Source organism: Leptonychotes weddellii, chromosome 1 (assembly GCF_054177405.1).
Source record: "Leptonychotes weddellii isolate Sample4059 chromosome 1, ASM5417740v2, whole genome shotgun sequence".
Classification (NCBI taxonomy): domain Eukaryota; kingdom Metazoa; phylum Chordata; class Mammalia; order Carnivora; family Phocidae; genus Leptonychotes; species Leptonychotes weddellii.
In genome coordinates this window covers 84,007,623-84,027,005 of record NC_138369.1, presented here as the reverse complement: position 1 = coordinate 84,027,005, position 19,383 = coordinate 84,007,623, and the positions used below count along the sequence as shown (strand labels likewise).

The window sequence follows — 19,383 nt, the reverse complement described above, 5'->3', positions numbered from 1 at the left end:
TTTCTCCCTCTTAACCCTCCCCTCCCCACCAGGTTTTTTCCCTCAGTCTGTTTCTCTAATATAAAAACCACTGCCTGGACTTCAAGTCACCCAGTACCTTATTTAATTTTTCTGTTTGCCTTTCCAAATGTTTTGACCTCCCTTTCACTCCTCACCCTACTGAAATCTACTTTTTCTACGTTCATCATTCTATGGAAACTCTCCTCATTAAAGTCCCCTGAGTGTTAAATGCTATCCATATTTTTCAAGGCTCTTACTTGATTTCTTGGCCGCATGCAATACTTCTGATCACTCCCTACTGCTTTATTTTTTTTTTAAGATTTTATTTATTTATCTGACAGAGAGAGACACAGCAAGAGAGGGAACACAAGCAGGGGGAAGTGGGAGAGGGAGAAGCAGGCTTCCCGCTGAGCAGGGAGCCCGATGTGGGGCTCGATCCCAGGACCCTGGGATCATGACCTGAGCCGAAGGCAGACACTTAATGACTGAGCCACCCAGGCGCCCCTCCCTACTGCTTTAAAGACCTCTTCTTTCTTGGTTTCCTTGGCCTTCACTCTAGTAATTTTCCTCATATCACCGGTCTCCCTCATGTTTTCCTCTCATGCTATTCTACTTCTACTGCTGGATCTGTTCTTCTCAGTCAGCTGCTCTCTTTGCACTATATAACCTCCCTCTAAGGTGGTTTTTATCACATCTATTCTTAGGGCTACAACTACCATCAACTTTACACTTCTATATGAGATCTCACCACAAAGTTTAAGATTTTTATATCCAAATGCCTGATGGAAATCTCTACCTAGATGTTTAAGAACAGCTACAACTCATTACCATCTATTAAAGGAGCTCCTCTTCTAGAATTTTCCTGTATTGTAAACCCTACCACCTACCCAGTAACACAATCTAGAAATCTAGGAGCCCCACTCAGATTCATCCCTTCTTCTTCCTCACTTTCCGTAACTACTCAGTAAGTTTTAGTGATTCTACTCTTTAAATATTTCTTCATTTGTCCTCTTCTCTCATTTCTGTAACAACTGTTCAGGTGCAGAATCCATCATCTCTCACTTGGATCACCCTAACACCCTTCAAATTCACCTCCCAGTTCCTACACTTACTGCTGTCACAAATCTAATCTTTCTAAAATGCAAATTTGTCCATATTACTCTATTGTCTAAAATCCTCCAAGAATTCCATGAGCTCTTATACGTTTTGTAAGTTCATATGGTACAAAACAGCCTCCAAGATCTGGCTCCAGCCTGTGTCACTATGTCACCAGTATGTGACCAATCTTGGGCTTCATATGCTCGGCAACATCAAACCGCTTTTAATTATTCTCCCTCCCTCTCTGTTTCTTCTTCCATACTTTTGCCTATATTGTTCTTTCCTTCTGGAAAAAAAATCTCACTTTTTCTAGGCAAGCTACTTTCTATTCATCCTTTAAGAAGACAAATGTTACCTTCTTTTTTCATTTAGTTGTTTCAAAGAGTTATGTAGTGCCTATTAGTGCCAGGCTCTGGGGTGAGTAAGACTAATATGTTCCTAAGATGAGGTGAGTAAGACTAATATGTTCCTGCTCTCATGGAGCTTAGAGTCTACTTGAAATAACAGATGACAAGCAATAAAGAAAAAAATAATAATTACAAATAGTGGCAAGTGCTATGAAGAAAAAAAGAATAGGGTGCCCTATTTTAAAATAAGTGATATTTAAGCTGAAACTTCAAGGAGGACAAGGAACAAGCTAGAAGAATGGGCATGCCAGGCATAAAGCACAGCAGATGTGTATCTCTGAACAGGAAGAGTATGTCACATTTGAGGAATCGAGAGAAGGCCAGTGAACATATGAACAAGAGGAAGCATACCACAAGATGAAATCTGAGAGGCAGGCAGCATCAGAACATGGGGGATCTTATGGGCCAAGTTAAAGGGCTTGGGTCTTACTCTAAATGCAACAGGAATCATTAAGTATTTCAGCAGGGGAATGACATGACCTAATTTATGTTTTAAAAGACTGCTCTGGGTTGCTATGGAGAAAATGGACTGCAGAGTAGAAGGCCAGCTAAGACTATTTAAACAATCAAGATAACAAATGGTTGCTGGTTTGAAGTAAGATGTCATTAAATATTAAAAATTAGAAAATTCAAGAAATATTTCATATAATCAGTAAGAAAGGGATCCAATGTATGGGGCCAAAGAGGAGAAAAGATTTTAAATGATTCTCAGATTTCTGGCTTAGGTAATTAGGCACATGGTGGTTCCAACTGCTAAGGCTATGGGAAGGAGCTGTACAGATATGACAGGCAACGCTTCAGTTCCAAATGTGTTAAATCTGCAATGTTGTGAGACATCAAAGCAGAATTGCCAAAAAGACAGGTGGATGTATGAGTGCAGAGCTCAGAAAAAAGACCTGAATTAAATGCACAAGGTATAGACAATTTTTTTTAACTTATTTTGAAGTCAGTTCTGACTTTCAAAAACTTGCAAAAGAATATATACAGTTCCTCTATACCCATTACCCAGTATTCACATTTTGTTTAACCAGAGTAAAATTATAGAAACAGGAAAATAACATTGATACAATGTTAATGATAATATTAATTAATCTTCTGGACTTTACTCAAATTTTGCAATGTCCTTTTTCTGGTCCAGGATGCAATACAGGATCTCACACTGCATTTAGCTGTCATGTCTTCTTAGTCTCTTTCATCCTAAAACAGTATTCCTTAGTTTTTCTTCTTCGACCCATGATCTTGCCAGTACTAGCCAGTTCTTTTGTAAAATATTCCTTCATTTGAATTTGATGTTTCCTCATGATTAGACTGAAGCTATGCATGTTGGTGTCCTTCTCAATGCATCATACTAGGAGGCTGGATGTCTCATTACCAGTGATACTAACTTGGGTCACACAGGTAAGTTGGTATCTATCAGACATCTCATGGTGAGATTCTTTGAGACTATGCAAATATGCTCTTTGTCTTCATACTTAGGCCCACTTATTTAGCATCCACAGATGATTTATCCCTGCACTAATTATTACTGTAGTATGCCAATGTTGATTTTCTATTTCCATTTGTCCTACACTCATTAATTAGAATTCTACTAAAGAAAAAGTAATCCTTTCTCCCCAATGTGTTTATTTGTTTATTTATATATCAGCATTGGCTCATGGACATTTTATTCTATAGTACTGCCTCATGGATTTATTCTCTAATTTTCATTATTTATTTTGATGCTCAAGTTGTCCCAGTTTGGTTACTTGGAGCTCTTTCAAGTTGGCTTCAATGTCCTTTCTACATGTCATCGTTATTATTATTATTATTATTAGCACTTTCTTACTTTCTGACTCCACAGATGCTCTGAGCTCATCTTGTATTTTCCCATGTTCAAGTCCTGAATCAACCAATGCTTAAAAAAAATTCAGATTCTTTTTATTGGAGTAGCTCTAATACTGTACCCATTTGCTACATGTGGCTATTTAAACTTAAATTAATTAAAATTAGACAAAATTAAAAATTCAATTCTTTAGTTGCACTAGCCATAGTTTAAGTTTTCAATAACCACATATGACTAGTGGCTACCATATTGGACAGTTATAAAACATTTTTATCATCACAAAAAGATCTACTGGACAGTACTGACTGGAGAATGATATTTAAAAACCAAGGTATGGATGCTATGTTCACTGCTACTGGGCTGACATTGCTTCTAGGCCTTCTGTGTGAACAGAGCTAGTACACACACACACACACACACACACACACTCAAACAACCCTGTATCTATTAAGACAAGTTTACTTTGAGAAGTCTGCCTTCAAAGGAGAACAGAGAAATGGGGATGGTAGCTGGGAGAGTCAGGTGGAGATGAGATCTGGGGAGGCATGCCTTTTAGGATAGGAGATCCTAGAACATGTCTTACATGTTGATGAAAACAATCTAAAAGAGAAGGTGAAGCTGCTAAAACAGAAAAAGGAATAACTGAAGGAACAAAGTCCTTGAGTAGGGGAAACAGAAAGAATCCAGAGTTCAGATAGAAGAATTAACTCCCAATAAGAGACAGGGCACCTCCTCTACTATAATAACATAAGGACAAAAAGATGGATGCCAACACAGGTTTGCAGATTTAGATTCAGGAAAATGCGACCAATTTACAGTCTATAGTGATGGAGGATCTCACAGGAGTTACTAGAGAAGCACAGTAAAACTCCAGCGAAGTTTTAAGTACCCATACAAGGTCTGTGATCATGAATTTAAAGTAAAATCCATCTGTGTGATTTTCTCCAGCAATAATCAGGTGCAGACTGAATGCAAAGGGAGACTGAATTCCTTCATACTAGGATTGTTCCAGAGAAATAAGATGGATGAAGAAAAGAGCAAGGAAGTTAAGGAACCTGCAAGAAAAAATGATTATAGTGATAGATCATGGAAAACGACCTAGAGGGAACTGAAAAATAAAAGCAGGTAAGAATGTGGTAAAGATTGATGGACAGAAGTCTTACTGAAATTTAAGAAATGCTGCAGTGGGGAGCTTCCAGGTCTGGAAGATAGTAGTAACTGCTAGGAGATGAACATTTCCACACATTACCCCCTAACTGTAAGTTCAGCAAGTGGCACAAAGAAAACAACATATAAAACTATGCCTGCAGTATTACTAAAGAACAGAGAATACCATGCACTTCAAAATACTTCTAGAAGTTGAGAAATCAATAATAAATCCCACAAAATTGCTACCGGAGCTCTGCTACTGCAGGCCAATGAGTATGAACCATGGAGATTTAAGTGAGAAAGAAGAGAAAGAAAGAAAGAATACAGACCACCATATACCCATATAAAGACCTACTTGTGAACATTTATAGCAGCTTGCTTTCTTTTTTTTTAAATATTTTTATTTTTTTTTGACAGAAAGAGAGACACAGCGAGAGAGGGAATACAAGCAGGGGGAGTGGGAGACGGAGAAGCAGGCTTCCTGCTGAGCAAGGAGCCCGACGTGGGGCTCGATCCCAGGACCCTGCAATCACGACCCGAGCCAAAGGCAGACGCTTAACAACTGAGCCACTCAGGCGCCCGGCAGCTCTCTTTATAATAGCCTCCAACTGGAAACAATCCAAGTATCTGTCAACTGGTGAATAGATAAACAAATGGAATACTACTCATGAAGAAAAAAAACTGGTTTCCAGTTCCAAGTCAAGATGGAGTAGATGCATGCCTCCCTAGTCCTCCCACTAGGTATAGCTAAAAATATTGGGCATTAAATATATAACATAAGAAAACTCTGAAAAGTGAAGAGAAGCAAACCAATTAGAGATCTTGGAACCCAAGGGAAGACATGGGAGTGAATTACCTGAGCTTTTTTGTACTTTATCTCAGAGTGATTGCTAGAGAAGCCACCAACCTGGAACAACACCAGTGGGCATGGGCAAAAAATGCCCTAAGAAAAAGCCAGCTCTCTCTAGCCAAAGGACCAGGAACTGGACAGCTTAGCAAGACAAACCATTTTTAGACAATAAAAAACCACTTACTCTAATGAAACACCATGAAAAACACTGTGGCTCCACCCAAACCCCTATCAACAAAGACCAAAGACTGAGGAGAGAGCCTAGACTTCCACCTTTAACAAGCTGTAACAAGCCCCCTTCCCCCCACCTTTAACAAGCTGTAACAAGCCCCCTTCCCCCTTACTATAATCATTTTTTCTTACAGGTTCCTTAACTTCCTTGCTCTTTTCTTCATCCATCTTATTTCTCTGGAACAATCCTAGTATGAAGGAACTCAGTCTCTTCCTTTGCATGGTGTCAGTAGAGACCACCTGAGGAACTTGGATTTTCATCCCCACCTGTAGCAATGAGGCACTCCTCCCTCTTCATGCCAGGGTGATGTCAGAGAAGGCTGAGTAGGAAAACAAGACCTTTACCACCTACAGGGGTAACTACCAAATCCTCTCAACCATCATGTCAGTGGAGGCCACAATGTAGCAGTAATGAGGTCTCCCCATCCCAGCCAGAGTGGCCGCATGAGAGGACTAAAGGGAGCCTAAACTACCACTCCCATTCAGCAATAATAAGGAACTCTTCTCACTCTTCCCCCAGGCTTATCAGCAGAGGATGAGTCAGGAACCTGGATTTCTATCTGTACCTGACAGTAATGCATAGGCACTCCTCTCCATTCACCCACAGAGTGTCAAGGAGTCTGGCTAAAACAGAACACTTAAATAAGATCCAGAGTCTCATAACTTAATACCCAAAATGTCTGAAACTACTCATCATACCAAAACACCAATCTTCAGCTTTAAATGGAAAAAAAAAAACCAAACAAAACAATCAGCAGATGACAACACTGAGATAACACGGATGTTGGAATTATCTGGCAAAGATGTAAAAGCAGCCATCATAAAAATGATTCAGTGAGGGGCGCCTGGGTGGCTCAGTCGGTTAAGCGTCTGCCTTCGGCTCAGGTCGTGATCCCAGGTCCTGGGATCGAGTCCCGCATCGGGCTCCTTGCTCAGCGGGAGGCCTGCTTCTCCCTCTCCCTTTGCCTGCCACTCTGCTCACTTGTGATTCATCTCTCTCTCTGTGTCAAATAAATAAATAAAATCTTAAAAAAAAAAAAGATTCATTGAGCATTTACAAACACATCTGAAATAAATGAAAAAAAAGTTTCGGTAAAAAAACAGAAAGTCAAAGATATAAAAGGTATGAAGAACCAAATGGAAATTCTGACACTCAGAACCAAAATAAGAAACCTGATAGATGGTCTTAACAGCAGAATGGAAGGGACAGAGGAAATAATAAGTGATTCTTAAAAAACAGAACAGAAATTACCCAACATGAACAGAGAAAACAGACTGGGGAAAACAAACAAACAGAGCCTCAGGGACCTGTGGGACTATAATAGAAGATCTAACATTAATGCCATCTAAATCTCAAGAGGAGAGGAGAAAGATGGCAGGGCTGATAAAGTATTAGAAGAAATAATGGCCGAAAATTTCCCAAACTTGGCAAAAGACATAAACATACAGATTCAAGAAGCTGATCAAACACCAAACAGAATAAACCTAAAAAAATCTATGCCAAGAGGGGCACCTGGGTGGCTCAGACGGTTAAGCGTCTGCCTTCGGCTCGGGTCATGATCCCGGGGTCCTGGGATGGAGCCCCGCATCGGGCTCCCTGCTCAGCGGGGAGCCTGCTTCTCCCTCTCCCTCTGCCTCTGCCTGCCACTCCCCCCTGCTTGTACTCTGTCAAATAAAAATTTTAAAAAAAGAAAAAGAAAAAGAAATCTATGCCAAGATACCTCAGAGTCAAACTGAAACACATAGAAGACCAAAGACAAACTACTGAAAGCAGCCAGGGAGAAAAAGCACATTACCTGCAAAGGAAAACAATTACAGTGAATTAAAAAACCATAAAGGCCACAAGGAAGTGACGTATTTTTCATGTGCTTAAAAAGAAGAACTGTCAATGAAGAATTCTATATCCATTGAAAATGTCCTTCAAGAATAAAGAAATCAAGACATTCTCAGATAACGGAAAACTAAAAGAATGTGTCACTCACAGACCTACCCTAAAAGAACGGTAAAAGGAGATTCTCTAAACATAAAGACAGTGATAAAAGAAGGAATCCTAAAACAATAGGAAGGGAAAAAAGGATATGGAAAGAGCAAAAATATGGGTAAATACATCTCTGTGCTTTGCCTGAAACACAAAGGCTAAACAATAAGTAGGATGTAAAAAATAAACAAAAAAACAAAAAAAAAACAACGAACTTAGTCTTCCCTTCTTTTCTAATTTTTCTAAAATTGTGTTAGATGGCTAAAGCAAAAATTGTAACACTGGTGTGGTTCTCAATGTACATAGGGAAAATATTTAAGACAATTATATTACAAATGGTGGAGGGTAAAGGGATTTAAAAGAAGGTAAGGTTTCTACACTTTATTCTAACCAGTAAAATGGCAATACCAGTAGACCACAATAAGTTATACATGTACAGTGTCATACCTAAAACACCACCAAAAAACCATACCTAGAAAAACTAGACAAAGAGATATACTATAGATAGAAAAACAGTACAGATAAATCAAAATGGAATTCTAAAAATATGTTCAAGAAACCCAGAGGAGGGGCGCCTGGGTGGCTCATCTGTTAAGCGTCTGCCTTCGGCTCAGGTCATGATCCCAGGGTCCTGGGATCGAGCCCCACATCGGGCTCCCTGCTCAGCGGGAAGCCTGCTTCTCCCTCTCCCACTCCCCCTGCTTATGTTCCCTCTCTCGCTGTGTCTCTGTCAAATAAATAAAATCCTTAAGAAAGACAGAAAGAAAGAAAGAAAGAAAAGAAAGAAAGAAAGAAAGAAAGACAGACCCAGAGGAAAAAGAAAACAGGAAAAAAATAAAATAGAGAACAGAAAACAAACCAAAAAATGGCAGATTTAAGCTTAACACAGCAGTAATTATATTAAAAGCAAATTCTACAAATTCACTAAATAAAAGACAGATTGGCAGAGTGGATTTTAAAAAGTGACACCCAACTATATTCTATTTGTAAGAAATTACACACAACTGGATGGATGTGATTGAAAAAAGCCTATCTCAAAAGCTCATATATGGTAAGACTCCATTTACATAACATTCTTGAAATGACAAAATTATAGATCTGGAAACAGATCAGAGGTTGCCAAAGGTTACAGATGGTAGTGGGGGAAGGAGTGGGTGTGACTAAAAGAGTACGGGAGCATAAGGGAGATCTTTATGGTGATAGAACAGTTCTGTATCTCGATTGCAGTGGCACCACAAATCTACACATACGATAAAACACATACAATATGCTGGACACTGCACAATGTCAATTTCCTGGGTTTTATTTTATATTATAGTTTTATAAGATGTAACCATTGAGGGATACTGAGTGAAAGGTACACAGGACCTCTCCGTACTTTGCAATTTCTTATAAATAAATCTATGATTATCTCAAAAGAAAGAAGTTAAGAAAAAAAAATCAAACTGCCAGAGTTCAAACCCAGACTCTACTACCTCCTGTATGAATTTGGGCTTATTTAACCAATCTGCGCATTGTTTTGTCATACAACAGTATCTATACCAAGTTATGACAAGAAGCAAATTAAGAGGCGCCTGGGTGGTTCAGTCGTTAAGCGTCTGCCTTTGGCTCAGGTCATGATCTCAGGGTCCTGGGATGGAGCCCCGCATCGGGCTCTCTGCTCGGCAGGAAGCCTCCTTCTCCCTCTCCCACTCCCCCTGCTTGTGTTCCCTCTCTCGCTGTGTCTCTCTCTCTCTCTGTCAAATAAATAAATAAAATCTTTAAAAAAAAAAAAGGGTAAATTAAGTAATACCTAAAAAAAGATAACTATTGATATGTGCAGCACTGTGGATGAATCTCAAAAGCATTATGCTAAGTGAAAGAAGCCATTCACAAAAGCCTACATATTACATGAATCTGTTCATACGACATTTTGAAGAAGGCAAAACTATAGGGACCAAGATCAGGTCATGGTTTCCTGGTGCTGAGTATAGGGAGAGAGAACTAAACACATCTCTGAGCAATGCCTTTTGGTAGAGTTTTGACTTCTGAAGTCATGCTAATATTCTAAATATTAAAAAAATAAAAGTAAACAACAAGGATGGGGGAAAAAAAACATTAAACTGACTGCAAACAAACCAAAACAAACCAACTATTTCAAATGTTATAACATAACCAAAGTGAGCAAGGGAGGGAATGGTGGAAGGGACTAATCCAAACACTTTCACTATATGCTCTCTGTCTGAGGGAAAACTACTACAAACAAATCTTGAGCTGTTTGTAGTAAGTAAATCCAAATTGAGAAACATTAAAAAAAAAAATAACTGGCCTGTCTTCTTCAAAAATCTCAATAACATGAAAGGTAAAGAAAAGCTAAAAATTATTACTGGTTAAGGAGATTAAAGAGACATATAAACTAAATGTAATACATGATCTTGGACTGGATCCTTTCTTGCAGAGAAAAAAATATCTTAAAGGATATTATTGGGACAGTTGACAAAAGTAAAATAAAATAACTGTAGATTAAAGTACTGGAATGCAAAAACTATACATTATACTTTTATTATAATAATGTTAAGCTTCCTAAATTTGATAACTGTACTAGAGTTATTTAAAAGAATATCCTTATTCTTAGGAAACACACTCTATTAATAAGGATCATGATATATGCAACCTTCTTTAAAAGAGTTAAAAAAGTAATATTAGATATATAACAAATATAAATAAGTAGAGAGAGAGGGAGAGAAACAGGGAAAATGCCTCAAAGGAGCTGGGGCGTTCAGAGTAAGGATAAGAAATTATAGTCTGGAGCAGCACTAGCAGAGGAACACTCCCCACTCTAAGGTAAGTGAGTACGGGAGAAAACAGCTTCTAACTGAGAAGGCAGTAGAGGAAACAGTAACTCGGGATATTCAGACTATCAGTTAAGACAAAGAAAAAACATTCAGAAGAAGTCAGGGATATCCAGTAGTTTGCTGATAACACAGGAAAAATCTGGGTGGAAGAGAAAAGGCAGAGGATTGGGCCTGGAAATCTGCATTTCCAGAGCAGTTAGAAGATTAGAGTCTGAGCCACAAAAAATGACTTGAGGGCAAAGGGGAATTTTAAAGTAGGTAAGAATCGATACTGGTACATCCCAAGGCAGCCATTTAGTTTTAGTCCCAGGGTTCCTAATGCTCAGCTCTGTGGTATCAGCGTCTCTAGAGGCCCTCCACCAGGAAGCCTTTCCAACTCCATCCTGCCAGGGAGTTAGATATGCTTAGTCGGGGTCCTGTAACAGCCTACTGCCTATCTCTATCATTTAACCCACATTCAATACATAAGGTTGAATGAATTAATGACCGATCATAACCTGAGTAGAGTAGATATGAGAAGACAAACTGGAAATCAACTTAATAAAGGAGTGACACAGCAGAGTTTCATTTCTCAAAAAAAGTTTCTGAAGTATATAAAATAAGGTGTTGTCTTAAGATTCAAAGAATACATGATGGAGGATTATTTCCAGCTGATTTTGGTAAAAGAAATATGCTTACTGTACAACAAGCTGCTGGCACACAGTTCCATTCTCTGTTATCAGTTCATTCAGTTTTAATTCAAGGTGAACTTTACCCTATAATGAGAAAAAAAATGAATGGTCTATTTTACTGACAAAATATTAAAGGTAAGTACTTTTTCCAATGGTACCAGTAATATTTAGCTGTTCACTAACTAAATTTTAGTGATCCCTAGCACATGGCTTTGCCCACATTAAGTACTTGTTAAATGATGAATAACCAACAATGCAGATCTAGAACTCAGATGCTTATATCAGACATGGTACTCCAATCTAAGAATTTAATGCCCAGTTCAAAAAGTATTTATGAATCTCAGTTACCATGGATTAAAAAAAAAGATGGCACTTATGTTTTAGGAAATTTTGAAATGAAAGCAGACTATAAAATGTAGAATGTTTTTTCCAGAAAAGATAAACCATCAATAAGAACAGAGGCACTATCATTAAAGGTCAAGAGAAATCATACAATTCTAAAACAATAAAACTAAGTTAAAACTAGTAAGATTCAATTTGTCAACACTTCTCTGAAAATTAAAGATTTATGGAATATCTACTATATTTTAGTAAGCACTGTAGGACTGGGTAGGAATCAATAGATGTATAAGACACAATCACTGCTCATAAGAAGCTCATAGTCTAGTTGGAGAGACAATAAATAAAGATAACAATATATGACCCATAGCATTGATGAAAAAATGGGATACTGAAAATACTTTCTTCAATAACTATTAATAAATGGATTTTTTAAAAATTCAGTAGTATAAATTTAAAGCAAACTACAAACTTCTCATGAAACAAAAGTTTAGGAACAATATAATCTAGAGCTTGATATTTCCACCCTGCCACTGGCGATGAGCAATTCTAAACTGGTTAGGAGCAATTCTAAAGTGGTTAAGATGAGTCCTGGATTACCTCCACCCAGCTGACAAGACAAATTCCCACAGTGGAGATTTCAGGGGTGTGATGTCTAGAGGCTGATGACATAAGTAATTTCATCAGAGGTAGGAAAGTTCATTATCAAGTCACTGTTCCTCTTTGGAACAACCCCTCTCAGACATTCTTTCACAGGAGTCTAACCTGAATCAGCTTCACTATTTTATGGGGGTTTGCTCTATAAGAGTGAATCTGAGGTCCACTAACTACAAAACTCAGGGTTAGATGGATACTGAGTGAGGAGCAATAAACACTGATGGATCTCAGCACAAAAGTCTGCATGAGAAAGAAAGCTAAGCTCTAAAGAAACAAAGGCAACAGTAGTAGCAAAATCGGCAGTAAGGTGGAACTGGAACTAAATTAAGCAAATTTTCCACTAAAAATCCAGGCACAAATATTTATAAAATCATATGAAATTTATGAAATAGGTCTCTCATTAATCCTGCTTTAATATTCACTACCCCTACCATTTGAGAGTGACCCAGAAGAGGTCCATGATATGTAGTAATTTTTTTTTTTCAAGATTTTATTTATTTATTTGAGAGAGAGAGAATGAGAGACAGAGAGCATGAGAGGGAGGAGGGTCAGAGGGAGAAGCAGACTCCTTGCCGAGCAGAGAGCCCGATGCGGGACTCGATCCTGGGACTCCAGGATCATGACCTGAGCTGAAGGCAGTCGCTTAACCAACTGAGCCACCCAGGCGCCCGATATGTAGTAATTTTTAATATTACTCAGTTAGATTTTTGAATCATCTTTGCTGTCAAGCCAACATATGTGTGTCACTTGCCTAGTGAGTGGGCCTAGCCAACTGCATCAACATTTGCATCTCAAAGCAGTTTTACTATTTTAACATGTATGCATTTTATGGTAGAAGTTGTATGCTAACAGGGCATTCCCAACTGTCTCTCAGGAAATGTCTAGGATCTACTCTATTTCTAAAACAACAGAAACTGTTAAATAGAGAAGAAAAGTATAATAATTTCATTCACAACTAAAAATCATAGCACTGTATCAAGCAAAGCCTAGAAATAAAAAAAAAATCTATTTAATGGGATTCTACCAGGAATCATTATCCCTGAGTCAGAGCCTACTTACTATGTTCATTACTCCTACTGGCTGTTAAAAAGACCATTCCTTTGGTATTAGTCAACAATAACATAATTGCGTATTTAACTTGGTCAAGAAAAGAGTGGAGACAGAACAGACAGACACAAGACATTTATTATTAGGGTGGAACACTAAAATTAAAAAGCATTATGAATTAAACCAAGAATATTATAATTTCTAAACTGTAAAACACTACCTCATTGTATACTTTAACATGGGAATATATACATGATACTTAGTAAAAGAAACAAGATACAAATCAGGATGTATAATATAATGTTAATTTGTAAAAATAAAATGTACTATATATATTACTATATAAATTTACTACAAGGTCATCTACTAAAATATTGATGGAAGTTACCTTTGGTTGGTAGGATTTCAGATTTTTTTGCTCATCTAGATTTTAAAATTTCTACTACCAATGTGTTCTGTTTTTTAGCAAAAAAAAAAGTTTTAAAAATTATTTAAAGCTACTTCTTAGTGTTAGAAACCCAAATCTATGAACATTTTAGAAGAAATATTTAGTATTCCTTAATACATTGACAGAAAAGTTTAGTTTCATTTACATCTGTTATCATTTTATAGATTTGGATTGTAGCAATACAAGTTCGGTGTTTTTTGTTTTTCTGGGGGTTTTTTGTTTCTATTTTTTGGAGAGGACAGTTTTGAGTTCAGCAAAACATTTCCTAGTCTCGGGGCACCTGGGTGGCTCAGTCGTTAAGTGTCTGCCTTCGGCTCAGGTCATGATCCCAGGGTCCTGGGATCGAGTCCCGCATCGGGCTCCCTGCTCAGCGGGAAGCCTGCTTCTCCCTCTCCCACTCCCCCTGCTTGTGTTCCTGCTGTCGCTCTCTCTCTGTCAAATAAATAAATAAAATCTTTAAAAAAAAAAAAACAAAAACATTTCCTAGTCTCCTCTGAAGCCAGGTGATACAGGCTAAGGACAGTCATAGGCTAAAATTCTGGCCAATGAGATCAAAGTAGATGTTGCTGGTGGGGCATTTGGAGAAGCTTGTTGAATGGGACTCCCTAACTTCAGCAGGGGCTTGAGAAGCTGAAGAGCTTAAACAAAGCAGTCTACAGTCTCATGATGCTGGGCATATAAAAACTGGAGTCCAGGGCCCCCCAAGGTAGTGTGCCGCTGGCAAACAGGCAGGCTTTCTGTTGGAATCTCTGTAGAAAGACTATGCCTAAGGAGTAAGGGTGAACAACACTGACCAGCCTTTACAAAGACCGGAAACCTCGCCTAAAATCAGCTGACTCCCTAACTAGACTGAGGTGATCACCTGTAGACAGTAAGTAAAGTAAATCTTCTCTGAAGGAAAAAAAAAAAACCGTATCACCCACAGCTTCAAATTATCTCTAAAATATTTCATATTTTTCATCGGGTTCCCTGCTCCGCGGGAAGCCTGCTTCTCCCTCTCCCACTCCCCCTGCTTGTGTTCCCTTTCTCGTTGTGTCTCTCTCTCTGTCAAATAAATAAAATCTTTAAAAAAAAATAAAAAAATAAAAATAAATAAAAAAAAATAAAATATTTCATATTTTTCAATGTCTAGCATTCCATTAAAAATGATGAAGCATGCCAGAAGACAAGACCATACACCAAAAAACAAAAACCAATAAAAAGCAGGAGATGCAGATGTTGGAGTAAACTGACACAGGTTAAAATAACTGCTTACATTTTTTAAGGCAGACAACAAAATGAAAAAACCCAGCAAAAAATTTGATAAAGTATATCAAATGAAAAGTTCAGGATTAGGCAATAAAATAACCAAAATGAAGATGTATTTAACAGCGAATGAGCCATAGCCAAAACAAGAATTGGTGTAATGGGAGATAAATTAGTCAGGGGCAAATATCCACAATGAAGCAGAGAGAGGGAGAGAGCATAAGAGACATATGAAACATAGGAAAATGGTCTATTATTCATGTAATCGGAGTCCCAGAAGAGACAGAAAAAATAGGGAAGGAGAAAAAAAAAGAAATAATTGCCTGGAATTTTCCAAAACCAAAGACATCAAGGCAGAGATTTAGGAGCCCCCAGGAACACCCACAGGATAAACATAAAGAAAACCATATGTAAGCAGAGCATAGTAAAACTGCTAAAAGCAGAAGATCAAAAGAAAATCCTAAAAGCAACTAGAGAAAAGAGACATTAGCCACAACGAAGCAACTACAAGACTCTGACAAGAAACTATGTTTGACGATAAACATGCAATGTGATTTGGTCCACAACTGCTTTCTTATTATCCAACCTCCTAAGGGAGGTTCAATGACAAAACTGTAATTTTCTTGTATGTCAGGAAATACTGGAAGATCGAATACCTGGCACTGTATTCTATATGTTTTATTTAAAGTTAACCAAATTTTGGGGAGCCGATATTCTATATGCATTTTATAGCAATGATTACGTTAGGTTGATATATGCAATTATATCACATTAATTTGTACTAGACAGCATATTTAGGAACTTATATTACTCTGGGACTGTCTGAAGGTTTAATAATATGCTAGCTTTATTTCAAATACTTTTATAAAAGTTCCCATAGAAAAATCTGTGATTATTTTAATGGTACCATATAGAAGATACCATATGAATTTCTGCATACAGTTTGGGAAACTCAGGTGTATTATGGGTATCTGGGCAAAACCCAATGCACACACTTCAAAATTTCTTCAGTCTTTTTTTTTTTTTTTTTTTCAGTTTTTAGTTTTTTTTTTTTTTTTTAAAGATTTTATTTATTTATTTGAGACAGAGAGAATGAGAGAGAGAGAGAGCACATGAGAGGGGGGAGGGTCAAAGGGAGAAGCAGGCTCCCCGCCGAGCAGGGAGCCCGATGCGGGACTCGATCCAGGGACTCCAGGATCATGACCTGAGCCGAAAGCAGTCGCTTAACCAACTGAGCCACCCAGGCGCCCCTCAGTTTTTAGTTTTTATCACAAAACACTGAATTGTAACAACCATTCCACATAAAAGAACTCAGTATATTTCGACTGGTGGAAAGTTTTCTTCATATGAGGGGGAAAAAATCCCAACTTCCTGATTTCCAGATGTTTTCATATGTAGTAATTAACTATAAATCATTCTGGACACAACTGGCTATCAGATGAAAAACAAAATAAAGGTTTTAATCTCTCTTATTTATGGACAGATCTGCTTTTCCTCTTTGAAGAAGTATTTATTACAATCTAGAATAGCTCCTTTCTTTGTTATTTCATGTTTACAAATTTACAAATGAAGTTTCTTCCTGCAACAATGAATTATACCTTTACATTCATTATGTTTTAATCAGGCATGTTTAAAAAGACAGATGTATATATTATTAGGTATAATCACTGCATTTGTTATTTTTAACGCTTGTTTAAATAGACAGGGCAGAGGCCATATTAAAAACAATAACAACAACAACCATAAAACAATCAATAACTTATGGCATGATCCAGAAATTCAAGATAAGCTTGCTGGTAAAGACTTATTAACTAAGTAATTACATCAGAAGATGTGATTGACAGCACATCTAGATTTACCCCTTGTACAAGTTCTGTGAGACAAACAGCCTTAATTAATGAGAGTACCTACTTCTCCATATAAGAGAAATGGTTTAATCGGTCTTATGTGAACGTATGCTCTTTATCTCAGCACCTAAGAACTAAAGAAAGGAAAAATATTTCAAGTTTGTTGTGAATTCCAGCACTATATAGCTAAGAGCATGGCTGCAGATCACTGAAGCCAAAAGAGGATGTATAGAGAGAGGCACCAATACAATCCAAATTAACTTCATTTGTGTGGCAAAGAGTAGTAGAAAGAATACCAAGTGAAGTAGGATGATAACCACAACCAGAAACTAAGGAAGAGAATGTTTCAAAAAGGAGTGGTCAACATTATGAAAAGCACTGAAAGATCATATAAGAGGAGGACTGAAAAATGTCCACCAGACTTATTGACACAATGTCATGGGTAACGTTAGTGAGAGCCCTTTGTGCTCTCCCTCTAGCTCATTGTGGAGTATGAAGGCGGATCAGAGTGGGTTCAGAAGAAAATGTTTCAATCCACAGAGAGTAACTACAAAACAAAAACAAAAAAAGAACAGAAAAAAAAGTGTAGAAAAATGCACTCATGAAACAATAATATCGTGAATGTTTGAAAAGAAAACTGAAAATGATTAACATTATTAACAGCAATAATAAAGCATCTGGGAACCAATCTAAGGTAAGAGGTTTAGTGTTCTTTGCAATTTTCAACTGTTTTAGTATAAAACCCATCTCACTACTGTTGGGATCTTTTCAATTCAAGGCTAAATTACGTTTCTGCATGTTACTTCCCTACAACTTCAGAACTGAAGGGAATCCCATACACTGAAGTTCTCATTTCAAAGATGAAGAGCCTCAGACAACAACAGGTTAGCAACTGTTTTGGGTACAAATGGCAATTAGTAGTAGAGCCAAGAAAACAAACAACTTACCCTCTGAAGCAGAAATGCCAATCATTTCCTCTACCTAAACCCCTTTCTTAGGGATCATGCCTACCCAAAGCCCCAAAACGGCCTGTTCTACAGTGACTTTATCCCCTCAGTCATACCAACTAGTATGCAGTAGACATCTGGCCCTAGTTGGGCCAAATTCTCTAAATTGCGGCAGAGAACTAACTCAGATCTCAGAAAGTGAGGGGTGGTATGGTCATGTAAACTCAAAGGCTGATGTGGGCATTTTTTTAGCCATTAACAAAAGATTAAAGAGAAGCAGAAGTGAGAAACATGTAATCTCATCAGACGTACAAAAAGAATACAAGGGAATCTCATCATTAGTGGTTTTTTTCCTTTCATTTTGCAAAGTGAATAGTATTAAAATGAGAGAGCAAGACAGAAAATATTAACTATTCATTTACAAAATAAGAGGGAAAGAAAAAACACTATTTAAACAGTGAGCACTTATACTCAATGAGCACAGTGAGCGTATGAGTGGGAAGAAATGAAATCAGTGGATCTCGGTTCCCAAGTGCCCCTTGCAGTATCTACGGCTGCACTGAGTGTAAGTCCACAGTTTAAAAACACAATATATATATTTTTATTCGCCATGGTCCCAGATGCAAGTCAACTATTTAATGTAGTGATCAAGTAGAAACAAACCACCCAATATTTTAGTATACTTTATGAGAAATTAAAAACTTTTCAAAAACGATTTTGACTCTGTGAACTGTATCTAGTTTATTATTGTAAGAACCCGACCTCCACTTTAGAGACAGCTCCTCAGTAAATGCCTGACAACTTCCAGCTCTCATTGGTCATACTGAAGTTCCTGTAATTATACTCCAAGAAGTTCCCTAGGAACTTTCAAATGCCCCTCCCTTTTTCTTTGAGCTAATCTGAGTAGGCTTCTGTTCCTTATACTCACATGTCCCCGCCTAATAATCTGTTGAAGCCTTTTCGTGACCAAAACTACGAAGACTGAAAAGCAGTAAAGCACCATGGTTGGAATTTTAGAATCAGACTAGATCTCTATTGGAACCAGGGCTCCATCACTTAATAGTTCTGATTTTGGAGATGTCATTTAACTCTCTGAATCCATTTTCTATATTTGTAAAATGTGGGTAACGCTTCCTACACCTCATAATGCTTTTCTGAAGAATAAATGAAAAAACATATATTAAGTACATAATACTGTGTTTGGTACATACTGTTTAACCACTAATAGTAATTATTAGGTGGAATTCCTACTGAACTCAATCCTTCTCATAGCTTTCTCCTATGGCTCCATCAATTGCTATTATTTCCATGATATTTTTGTAAAATTTTATAAACTTTATGCAAGTGAACAAATTTATTAACAAAATAGGATTTGTATGAATCATGGGCTTCTTCTTCTATCTTTTCTAGGCTCATAGAGTTAATTTAGTATTCCTAGATTAGTTCTGGGGCCAAACAACATTTCCAGTAGTACTATATTAACCTGAAAGGGGTTCTGTATCCCTCTCACCCACTAAAGCACTTTTCCTCCTAAAATGTATTTTAAAGAATTAGGTCTAATTAAGTATCATTTAAGCAAAAGACCTATAAAGGTTAATAACTCATGGTCATGAAAATCACTTATAACAAGTAAAAAATGCTGACATTATCTCTAATAATTGTTATTTCCAGAATTTTTATGTTTCAGAGATGAGTTTTACATATACCACTAAATAAAAGCTTGTTATCCAATACTAATCTTTAATACCATCTCCAACAATTACACAGAGTATTCTAGAGAGATTTCTACTTTTTGAGAGCTGGGGGCCTTGAA

At 37.4% G+C, this 19,383-nt stretch overlaps 2 protein-coding genes and 1 long non-coding RNA gene across 4 annotated transcripts in view; all 3 read right to left on the bottom strand.

Moving 5' to 3' along the window:
• PXYLP1 (2-phosphoxylose phosphatase 1) overlaps positions 1 to 19,383 on the bottom strand; it is a 336,729-nt gene that overhangs the window by 21,829 nt on the left and 295,517 nt on the right. The window lies entirely within an intron of this gene.
• Positions 1 to 19,383, bottom strand: part of RASA2 (RAS p21 protein activator 2) — a 126,025-nt gene that overhangs the window by 65,162 nt on the left and 41,480 nt on the right. For both annotated transcript variants that reach the window (XM_081827252.1, XM_081827257.1), the window contains exon 5: positions 11,048 to 11,124. In XM_081827252.1, the coding sequence (XP_081683378.1) occupies positions 11,048 to 11,124 (77 nt within the window). The remainder of the gene's footprint in view (positions 1 to 11,047; positions 11,125 to 19,383) is intronic.
• LOC145722758 (uncharacterized) lies at positions 4,874 to 8,251 on the bottom strand. Its single transcript, XR_014147271.1, has 2 exons — positions 5,635 to 8,251; positions 4,874 to 5,599 (listed from the first exon to the last, which is right to left on the bottom strand). It is a non-coding gene; the product is annotated as an uncharacterized LOC145722758 (long non-coding RNA).